This window comes from Tupaia chinensis, unplaced genomic scaffold (genome assembly GCF_000334495.1).
Source record: "Tupaia chinensis unplaced genomic scaffold, TupChi_1.0 Scaffold143591_1, whole genome shotgun sequence".
NCBI lineage: Eukaryota > Metazoa > Chordata > Mammalia > Scandentia > Tupaiidae > Tupaia > Tupaia belangeri.
The window spans coordinates 503869-515274 of NW_006203437.1; the positions used below are offsets into that span (position 1 = coordinate 503869).

Below are 11406 nucleotides of genomic sequence, written 5' to 3' on the forward strand. Positions count from 1 at the left end.
CGCTCACGCGGGGACAGCTGCCCGGCTCACCGAATGTGGTGGATCTTCAGCGTGGGGCCTCGGTAACTCATGGCGACCGAGCCGAACATCATCTCCCCCAGCATGCTGACGTCGGACGCCGGCCTGCTGTACTGCACGCGGGAAACCAAGTGTGGGTCAGCCCGGGCAGCTCAGCGGGTGCCGAGCTCGGCTCCATGGGTAGGTCCCATCGCCAAGTGCCCCCGGGTCACGCCACGGTCTTACTCCACAAGGATCGCCCATCTCCCCAAATTGCTAATGCTTATGGTTTCTTCTTCATTCAGGTGTCTCGGCAAGGTTCACTCTACATTTTGCCATGAGAAGCAAAGGTGACCAGTGTCCCACTCACAAACTCCGGAGAAGGGGTGAGTTACAGGAGAGGAGGTCACTCCTCTCCGCGCTGACTGGCCTGCCCGTTCTTTACTGACGGCTTCCCCGGCCTCTCCCAGCTGAGCATCTCTCTGTACTTCTGAGCTGCCGATCACTGCTGGAGCGAGGGCGCAGCCTGGCACAGAGCCTGGCTCTGAGATTCACGCCCTGCAGACCTGAGGCTGCGGCGGTTTCGCCAGCTCTGCCCGTTGGACTGTAGACCTGCTCTCAGGCTTCGCACAGCCTGACAGAGCCCACACAGCCCTCTGCAGGCCACGCTGCGTGCTGGCCTCCGGGCGGCCGACCCTCCCCACAACCCTCATGCTGAGGGTGCAGCGGTGTGCATGCACCACCCGCCCGCTGTCCTCTGCCCCTCCCACGTGGGTCCTGCCGCTCCTGCCCACACCCTCTTCCTTCCCTCAGCACGTCCCACGTTCAGGCCCCACACACAGCCCAGAACCCTTAGGAGTTTGCGAATGACCAGTGAGAGCAGCGTGGCGGACACCCTGCCACCCTACTGCCGGTTCCAGGGTGCCTAGGGCAGGGTTACCCCGGAGGTCGCCCGACGAGCGGCCCGGTGCTCCGCGGGAGGGGTCTCACCTGGTATTTGGGGAGTTGCTCTGTGGCGTGCTGCAGAGACCGGCCAGGGGAACCATGGGGTGATGCGCCACCACCGCCACCCCGGCAGCATGAGGCTGACTCCCGAACGGGCACATCCTCTGTGTTCTGGGTGAGGGGAGACAGGCAAGGCATTGGTCACCAGCGCACTCTGCTGCACAGCCTGGTGCCCAAACTACGTTAGAGACCAGGAGCGCGGGGAGCAGCAGAAGGCGTGATGGCTACGTCTCTGGACTCCATGTAGTTGACTGCGGTTCAAGTCCCAGACCTAGCCAGACATGTATGTGTGCACGCCCAAGATCCCGAGAAGAGAAAGCAGAAGGGTGTGCAGTATGGCCATTCGCCCCGGGGAGTGAGTTCTCATTTTTCTGTCTCTGTGGCAAGTGCACACGCCCTACAGCAACAATCTCTCTAAAAAAAAGAAAAACGGAAACCAGGACCTTGAGGCACAGCAGATGGCTTAGCAGTTACGTCGCTGGGCTCCCACATGGCCGCCTGCAGTTCAAGTCCAGGGCCCAGTGGCTTGAAAATCATGAGGGGCACTTGTGCGTGCGTGCCCAAGACCCCAGGAGGAGAATGGAGAAGGGACTGCAGCATGGCCATACCCCCTGGGGGGTGATTTCTCACTTTCCCTCTCACTGTCTTTCTCTCTCTGCAGAGAGCACACACCCCTAAGGCAAAATCGTCTAGAAAAAAAAACAAAAAACAAAAAACTAGAAGCCTGGCCAGCAGACGGTGCAGACTAAGGTGCCGGATCCCGGGTGGCTGGCTGCACTGCCGGAGCCCCGGGGCCCCGAGCCCTGCGACTCGGGGAGCACATCGTGCAGCGCCAGCAGGTGGCACGTGGCAAGGCGTGGACTCCCACATGGGCAGCGTGGTCGGAGTCCCACACCTGGGGGCTTGAAAACCACAGGACATGTGCGTGCCCAAAATCTTGAGAGGAGAATGCAGAGAAGGGACTGTGGCATGGCCACGTATTCTCTGGGACAAAGGGAAGAGAAGCCTGTGAGGCACGTGTGAGTGCACACCCACGGCGCCGGGGGAGAACGGAGGAGGGACTGTGCGTGGCCATCCCCCTCGGGGGTGGTGGTTTCACTTTTTCTCTCTCGCTAGTGCGTGGCCCCCAGGGCAAAATCTAAAGAGGAAAGAATTAAAAAACCAAAACGGAAGCTTTTTTCTTATTTCTAATGGTGACATAAGCACAGTCCCCAGAGGCTACAATATTTGGGAATTTTGAAAGGCAGAAAACTGTTCGAGACAGAAGGTTCTGGGCCACGAGTAAGACTATGTTCGTAAATAATTGAGCGAGTATTTACGTTCCAGCCCCGTTTTAAACGCACCAGTGAGGACCAGTCTCTGCTTGGGCATTGGAGGATTTAGTAACATGAGGGGATTCGTTAATTGTGTGGGAACACAGAATCAAAATACAAGTTTATTTCAGGGTAAGAAAAATGGAAATCCATGTGGTTTCCACAAAACGCATTTTCCATGAACTTTTGGAAGACCCCCCCCCCACTAGGTAAAGTCACTATCGATTTTTACCAATCCAATGGAACTTAGGAAACAAGACCAGTGGTCCCGCTCGGGGCCTATTGGCTGGGAGAACGAGATCCCACCTGGCAGGGCACATGGTCTGAATTCTGGCCCCAGCGGCGTGAGAAACACAGCTGGTGCATGTGTGGGCGGGCTGACCCTCTGGGATGGAGACATGGGGGACATGGAAGGCCCAGGCGCCGCGTGGGGGGGGCAGGGGCACGTTCTCCCCGCCCTCCGTGTTGGAGAGCACATGTGCCCTTTGGCACCTCAAATGAAACAAAGTTGACATGTGTCATCAATGGTGCGCTTGCTCTAGGACTCCTGTCCAGACCGCGGGAAGGAGAACCAAGAAGCTGCACTTGTGGAGGAGGAGCCCTCACTCTGAGACAGGAACGGCCTCCGCAGCTCTCCACTCAGGGGGCAGCGGTTCCAGACCAGGGCTGGGAGGGGCTTGCCTGCCATCCCACGTGGAGCTGCCCGCTGGTCTCTGTGACAGACGAGGAAAGCTTTGTGTCCGCCGCTGCCGGCCTGCCTCCCCTGCCACCTGCCCACGGCACTGCGCCCCGGGACACGTGGCCCTATTCTGAGTCCTCTTCGCCCTTGCCTTCTTCCCATGGAACATTTGCTGGAAGAAGGCAAGCTCATCGCAGCTTATCTAGGCTCTGCGTGACGATCACACTGGAGCTCTGAGGTGAACGGGACGGGGCGGGTGGCGGCGTGTGAACATGGGAAGGGGACGTCAGGAAAGCAGAGTGCTGGGGCATGGCACTGCGGAGACCACGGTGTCAAGGCTGCGTCAGAGTGTCCGAGTGCCAGCACCCCTTCCATGCCCTCGTCAGATCAAGCCATTACCTAATACCACTGATGCCGGAAACCGCCCCGCAGCGGCCCCGCAGGGCCTCGAGGACTGCTCGACCCGTGCTGTGGCACATATGCCAGACGGTCTGTACCTGGAGGTGGCCCCTGGCACCGAGCAGCCACCCAGGCTTCCTCGTAGCCCTGGGCGAGCTCCAACCTCCCTGGAACCCGAGCTGCTGCTGTGACTCCACGAGTGGGTCCCAGAAAGCTGTGCTCTGGGCTCTCCACTGCTCCAGGGAAGAGAAAGGGCCAGCTCCTTCTGCAAACAGCTGACAGTTTGCCTCCACCTGTGGCCCCGTCCACAGTGGCAGGACACGGACCTCGGCTCAGCCCTCCGTGGGTGGCCTTGGGGTGACCATCTCCGTCCACCAAGCAAAGGTCACGTGCTGGCCTAGGCTTTCGACACAGACCGACCGTTAATGCCTGCAGCGATGTTGCCATGGTAACATGCTGCCCTGCCGCTCAGCCCACAGGAAGGTTCCAGGTTCACATCCCAAGGTCTCCTGGTGGGGCACACGAGTGCCCTGCTCCATGCTGGTGGGGACTGGGGCCCCCCTGTGGGAGAGGGCCTGTCTCTGTCTCTCTGTCTCTCTCTGAGGGAAGACATCAATTACAGTGGTTGTAAACGCCTTCCGTGAATCATCTGAGACACCCCCCACCCCCACACCTACTGGACAAGCCCAGCAACTACCATGATGATTAGCGATCTGGCAGAATTCCACTTAAAACTACCCTGGCGTCCACCCCTGGCGTCCACCCGGCTAAACTGCCTTTCACAAAACACTTCCTGCAGGAACAGTCCTCATCGAAAGCAGGAAAACAGCCCCGGCCCGGTGAGACAGCCCCGCCAGAGCAGCCGCTTCCTTGCTAAGCATTCCAGACACAGGCCTGGCCAGCGCCTCACTGAATGCAGAGCACACGTGAAGGCTTCTGTTAAGCCCGTGCACGTGACTGAATACGTGGGACTTGAAACGGTTAGTGGAAAATGAGATTAAAGTATGAGCTTATTTTGGTGTGGAAAACACTGAGATCCATGCAGAGGTTTTTCCACAGTCTGTGTTTTCCACGAACTTTTTGAAGACCGCAAAGACAGTGAAAGGTCTTGGGGTGCCGATTCAGAAGTTCCCTGACCCCCAAGAAGGCTCTTCCTGCTCTCGCAGGGCCCCTCACTCCTCCACACCTGCTCTCAGCAGCAGCCCACGCCCACAGGAAGGGCCTGCAGGGCAGGTCCTCAGAGTCGCCCTCTGAGGGCCAGGACGTGCTGCGCTTGGCTCCATGGTGAGGCAGCTTGTGGGGCCTCTACGACCTCCTCTGAGCAGCACCGGGCAGGGCACTGTCGTGTCCCCCCCGAGCTGGCACCACCTTACCTTCTGGGCCCAGAGTCCCATCCTGTCTAGCCTCCCCCGCAGCCATCACCTCCCACACAGTCCCGCATTAGCCACAGGGGCAAGTCCAGTGGGCGCAGCTTGGCCCAGCCTCTCCAGGCACCACGCAACCCAGCTCTGGGAGCAGCTGTGGCCATGGCTGCTGGGTCAGAGGCCGGCATGCGCCGCTGGCGAAGATGGGGGGGGTGAAGCTACACCTCATACCTGTGCTGCCACCGCTTCCGTCCCTTGAACTGCTTTGGAGTCAAACAGGACTTGCCGGCCCCTCCGTTCGCAGTCCTGGTAAACCAGCAGACGGATCTCACTCAGGTCCAGCTCCGAGCATGGCCAGCTGCAAGGGACGATGGGAGACGCAGTCAGGTAAGCTGCGACCCTTGGCCTGCTGGGCAGGGAAGCATGCCCCTGCGTGCCTGTGATGTCCGAAGGCCCCGGCACGGACGGCAGGCCCCTCTGCCCTGTGGCAGCTCAAGCTGGGCAGACACTGCAGGCTGGACTCGGGCCGCGCACACTGCCGGTGCTCACCACCAAGGTCAGGAGCCAGCCTGGGTGCTGATGGCGGGGAAGGTCGCGAGGACATGCAGGGTGGGCTCCACGTGGGCAGCAGGCGGGACAGCATGTGGCCGAGGGCCGTTGGCATTGCCAGTCCCTGGGCAGGAAGCCCTGGGCACATCAGCAGGACCACCCCTCCTTGGTCTCTGATCGGAGTGCCGGGACGACTGCCACCAATCACGGTCCACAGGCAAGGCCCCTGGTGCACTCTGGGTGAAGCACAATCACGGTCCACAGGCAAGGCCCCTGGTGTGCTCTGGGTGAAGCAGAAACTGCTGGGCTGCCCTGGCCTGAGGGTCATGCAGGCTGGCTCCAGAGAGGCCAGGCCAGCAGGGTGGGCTGCTGAGCAGGATCAGGGGTTGGCGGGCGTCTGTGGGCGTGAGCTCCTGTCAGGGCAGGGCCCGGCGGCCACTTCACGGAGATCGGCAGTAAGCCAATGGGGGTCACACGGTCTGCACGCAGGAAGCCAACCCCACACATAAGCACCTCACTACACGCCGGCCATGCAAAGGGAAGGTCTAGGACACGCAGGGTGGGGTCCCAGGCCCAGGACTCTGCTGGGGACACGCCGAGGGAGGGAGAGTCGCAGGAGGAGGTGACAGGGTGCAGGGAGGTGGGCCGCTGCCCTGGGGACAGAGAAGCACAGCCAGGCCCCACGTGGCCGACCGCACGCAGGTCCTGCTCAAGGAACACTCCGCATGGGGAGGGGTTGCCCCAGCGCCCACTGGTCCTGCCCCACCCTCTATAGCAATGCTACAAATGTCGAAGTCTCGAGGTTGACCACAGAGCCTCTGTGTGATGTGTCCCCACAGGAGTGACAAACATGGAGATGTGAGTCACAGCACGGCCTGAGTCTGGGTGCCAGGAACAGGAACCCCGGAGGACAGCAAGGAGAGGGCGGGGCTCCTCCTTTTCTGAGCCCAGAGCCGGCCTAGGAGGCTGAGCAGGAAAGTGAAGGTGGGGCCCACAGCACGCCCCACCCCAGTGCGCGGGCAGTCCGCAGGGAAGGGACCAGGGAACCGCGCTGGGCGCCAGGGCTTAGGCTCGGAGGCGGCCCCATCCCCTGCCTTGCTGGGCTACGTCCTCCTCGGGACGTGGATGGAGCCAGGACTGGCCCTGAAGGCTGGCCCCCCGGCCTCTCCCACACAAACACGCACGGTGGTTTGCCGCGCCTGGGCCAGTGCAGGAGGGAGGCACCTGCGCCGCCGAGCGCGATCCTGCTGACCCTGCTGGAGGCTTTCTCTGTAAGTTAGTTTCCTTGTTCCGGAACTGAGACAGACAGGCGCCCCAGCGGGAGTGACACCACGCTCTCCTGGTCTCCAACCATGAGCACGTGCACACCTGGAGAACTCAGGCACCCCAGGGAGAATGTGGAAGCTCCCCGCGTGGCTCGGGCCCACAGAGCACTGCACTCTGCCAGAATGCCACAGTCGGCCCCCAGGGCACTCCATGTTCCCACGAGCAGGTTCTCGGGTTTTAAAAACACGGTCCCTGTGAGCAAGTCTGGGGCACCAAAGCGAGCAGTCCCCCCACAGAGGATTCATCTCCCCAACAGACGACGAACGACAAGCCAATAGGAAAAAGGCTGCAGGCCAGCGCCAGGGCACGGCAGCTGGACCTGGAGGGAGCTGGGTCTCACGTGGCGGACCAGCGTTCGTGTCCCGATACCAACAATCTGCAAAAACATGCCAGGGTCCTGAGAGGACGAAAGATGGGAAGCAAAGGACTGAGGAGTGACCAGGCTCTGCTGGGGCACTCTCTCATGCAAGTGAGCACGCATCCACCTCCTGGCCTGAACAAGGAAAAGACTTGCGAATAGTAGAAACGTGGGCAAATGACAGAGTTTACAGGAGAATGATTAGGACTGTCCTCAAACCTATGAGAAGATGCTCAGTCTCACGCTTAAAACCAGGAAGGATTAAAGACACACCTATTAGTCCGCAAAAGCCCTGCATCGGACACCCACGCAGACAGCTGCAGGGTCAAGACCACGTGGAGCGAAGAGCAGGCGTGAGACCTGTGGAACTGCCTGCACTCGGGCTCAGCTCCCCTTCTGGAGCTAGGCCGACACAGCCCACGGCCGCAGCGTGTGCGTTGAGAGACAAGACTGGAGGCGGACGGGACCCGGCAAAGGCAGGTTACACCCCTCACGCTGCAGTCACACGGCCGAGCACCAGGCTGCTGGGGAGCAGGAGGGAGAAGGCGGCACCTGTAAGCCCTCCGTCCACGCAGCGGGGAGCAGGGAGCAGGGGCGGTGCTCAGGACACTGCCTTTCATGAGTACAAAGAACACATTCTCGTATCTGCTTCTTTCTGTGCTAAAGAAATACTAATAGAACGCCGAAGAAACCTGTCACACCGATGATGTGACGGGGACAGAAAAGGATGGGGGCTGGGAGCAGCAGGCCTCAGCTGCATGCTTGGGTGAGCGCGTCCACAGCTGAAGCCCGTGAATGCCGCCCGGGCTGTCTGGGACGGGTGAGGGGGAGCTGACCTGCAAGTCACTACACGAAGGAAGGTAACGCGGGTCTCCTCCCATGAACTGCCAGATGTCAGCATCGTGAACATGCCCTGGACCGAGGCTGCTCTGATCCCCGCCCTGACTGTCCCCAGGGAGAGAAGGGCACCCATTCCTGAGACCTGACAAGCACCTGAGGCCGCGGCACCCCTCGCTGGGCCGATGAGCCTCGAACCACACTTGAAAACCCTACCCTCACCCAGCGGGAAAGGCCTCTTCTGGCAGAGGGGGTCCCTCCTGGCCCCACACACGCACCTGGGAGGGGGACGGAGGGGCAGGTGCCAAGCCCGTGACCAGCACAGCCGGGCAGCTGCACCTGCAGTGGCAGCCTCCTCCAGATCTGTCCCGCCCGTGACCTGCCTCCCGTCACCATCACCCACGCCCACTGACCACAGCCTTTGGCAGGTTAGCGCACAGGACCGTCAGTGCTGGGGGCCGCTCTCTCCCGCCACAACTCCACCTGCTTGACGGCGTGTCTCCTGTGAAGCAGCTGCAGGCCGTGTTCTGGTGGTTTCCGTGCCCACGGCTGCACTGCAGAAGCCTGTAACAGCCTTCCCCAGAACCTGTGGAACGCGCCGGCCCGTCGCCTGGGTACGGCCTCTCAGCCGGGCTACTCGGCATTTCCTAGTGAGAAACCCTAACTACCATCCGTAGGACTGGTGTGAGACCAGGCGCGGCTCACCTCGAAGCTGTTCACACCCTCGTTTCTGAACTTCCTCTCGTTAAGCAACTGTCGCACACATCCATGGATTTTCCATTTTTACCAGAATTCGTGCACCTAAAATATAAGCTGGCTGCCTAGCCAGCTCTGAAATTCTTTTGCCTCTTCCATGCTGGTGAGTCTAAAGCATGCAGAAGACTTCCTCTGAAGCTGAGTTTCAAGATACGATACGAAACTGCCACGCACCACTGCCTCCCAAGTGCTTGGTTCTGTTCCTCCTCAGTGAGCGAAGGGCTGACTCCCAGACCAGGCTGTGGCGAGGCCCCTCCTGCTGTCAGCTATCTGGAACGCCTGAAGATCTGAAGCTATGACAGCCTTCCTGTGGTCAGTATTTGGAGAAGGATGGCTGGAAGCAGCTCTCCGGAGACAGCACCGCCCCCAGGCCCCACGCTGTTTCAGGGACAGCCAATTGGAACTGAGGTTCAGCGAGGATTTTTACAGACGGACCACGTAAGACGCCTCACCCACTGTCGTTTTTGTTGATGCTGGAGTTTGGGACCTGAACTGAAGCCCAGTATCTGTCATCACAGAGGCTGGGGGTGAATGAGATGATCCAGGGGACAGCTCGGACCCTGAAGAGCTTCTGGCTGCATGAAGGGCCTGTCTGCACTGGGCCGCACCTGTTCCACATGCACCGCTGTGGGCCGCCTCCCGACCTTACTGTGCGTGGGATCTTTCTCTTCATCTTTTGAATAACTGGGAAATCATGCTGACAATAAAGCCCTGCTTATCAGCGTGCCCAACCAAGAGGATCACTCAGTGACAGATCTCCGACACCGCACAGCAAGGAAGGAGCTGGGGTCAGACCCGGCAGCTGCAGCCTGGACAGACAGATGCCAGGGAGCTTGTGGCTGGTCCAACAGCACAACAGCACAGCCGTCAGCACTTCACTCCCAGCCTCAGTGGCCCAGATCCTAAAGAGGTTCTAGAAAGTGAGCCCAAGACTGTAGCCGACAGACGTCCCCAGGCCACAGAAAGGGGCAGAGCGTGGATGAGGTCTGTGCACGACTGGCCTGCCCACGCATGACTTCCAACAACCTGCTGCACACGGGTCTCCACTGCGCAAGAGTCTACAGAGACCCTGGCAACAGAGGAAGAATAAAGGAAGCCGAAGAGGGAGAGGGAAGGTGGGCAGGACACATTGACGTCCGTGCTCCTAGATAACACGGTCGCGGTCCTCCCCAGGCTGGCACGCTCACTGGCTGTGAGAAGCACCAGGACGGCCCGTAATGTGGCGGTTAAGGCGGCTGGATCCCACAGGGCTGACCACGTGCTTCAAGTCTCGGAAAACACAGAGGCACGTGTGCATGCATGCCCACGATCCCAATGGGAGGGTGGAGAAGGGACTGCAGTGTGGCCATCCCCCGTGGGGCTCCGTCTTGCTCTGTCTCCTGCCAGTGCATGCACCCTCTGGCAGATTAAGAAAAAAAAATTTCAAAGAAAAACTGTGAGCAGCACCAGCTTGTACCAAAATTTGGGGAGCCTTTTAAGAACTAGCCTGGCCTACATAGCATTATCTCACGTGGATACCATTACTGACAACCCCGAGTAATGCTTGGGGCTCTAGAATTCTAGCGGGAGACAAAATGAGGGGTTTGGGGGTCCTGCCACTCTTAGAATCTCAGAGGGAATTTTAGAATAATCTGAGCCAGCTGCATGGCCACCTGGCTGCAGGGCGAGACCTGGACAGACCCGAGATGCCCCAGGGACAGCTGGGCACGGGCCTGCAATGGGGACAATGCGGAAGGGGATGACTGAGGGTCTCTCTCCACTCTCATCACTCGGCTGCCCCTCCTTGATAAGAAACAGGCACCGCCAAGTGCAATTCTTATCGGACACTCGAGCGTGCTTCCCTAATGCACCATTGCTCATGGCCTCTTCCTGGACAAAGACACCTCTCAGCCTCTCCAGGGGTGGCTCGCAGCTGCGCTTGCGAAGGGGCCGCCCACTGACCGCGGACCTCCAGCGGCCTGGCTCTGCACTGCAGCGGTTACACCGCTTCACTAGGTCCTTACAAAAGACGGTTTTCACACAGCGAAACTACCTCCTGACTGCTTTTAACCAAACCCAGAAACGTGCTTACAGGATAAGCAGTTCATGAGACATGGCAGAAAACTTTTGTAAAAAAGAAAAAAAGTGGTTAGGCATAACAGACTTCTCAAGACCAGGACTGTCCAGAGAACCCCAGGCTCTCCCTCACCCCTGCTCCATCGGTTGGCGGCCCCTCCCCTACGTGGACTGGGGACAGGACTGTCCCTCTGTCGCCCTGGCTGCTCCAGGCTGCGGCTCCATCACCAGCACTGGGCCAGGGGGAAGCTGCGGCAGAGGGAGGCAAGGTGTGGAGAGGGCCACAGAACAATGCCCACCGCCCTCTGCAGTGAAGCCTGCAGGCCGGTCTGCTCCCCTCCTGCACTTCCCAAGCAGCAGCGTCCAGAGGGCCCCGACGCTCACCGAGGGCAGCCTGGGAGGCGGGCCAGAACCCAGAACCGGGTCGTACCTGTGCGGGAGCTCTGCGGCTTCGGCGCCGCCTCCTCCCCCGACTCGAGTGGGGATCCTGGAGCGGAACAGCGTCCTGCAGGTCCTCCCAGCGTTGTCCCGCGGAGCCCCGGGCTGCGCTGAGCCACCGCACATGCCGGGCGGCCGGCCTCGCAGCGACCCGCGCGGCGCTGGTCGGGGCTGCCCAGGTCCTAGCGCCGCGCTGCGCGCCCGCGGACAGCTCCCAGGCACAGCCCGCTCAACTCCCTCTCCAGACCCGCCAGGCCTTCGGGAGCCCGCGCGCCTGCACGCTGTGCTGTGATCGCTCCGCGCGCCCGCCCGACGCGGGTAGTCCTACCG

General features: G+C 60.5%; 1 protein-coding gene across 4 annotated transcripts in view; it reads right to left on the minus strand.

Annotated features, from left to right (window-relative positions):
• The window catches only part of FNIP2 (folliculin interacting protein 2), a 44449-nt gene extending 33106 nt beyond the window's left edge, over positions 1–11343 (minus strand). For 2 of the 4 annotated variants that reach the window (XM_027766574.1, XM_006164201.3), the window contains exons 1-4: positions 11069–11340; positions 4989–5115; positions 988–1113; positions 31–131 (exon numbers count right to left, since the gene is read on the minus strand). In XM_027766574.1, coding sequence (XP_027622375.1) covers positions 31–131; positions 988–1113; positions 4989–5115; positions 11069–11202 — 488 coding nt within the window. In that variant the 5' untranslated portion in view covers positions 11203–11340. Of the gene's footprint in view, positions 1–30; positions 132–987; positions 1114–4988; positions 5116–11068 lie in introns of those variants that run through there. The other 2 variants (XM_027766573.1, XM_027766575.1) reach the window with 2 other exon arrangements.
• Between the last annotated feature and the right edge of the window lie 63 nt (positions 11344–11406).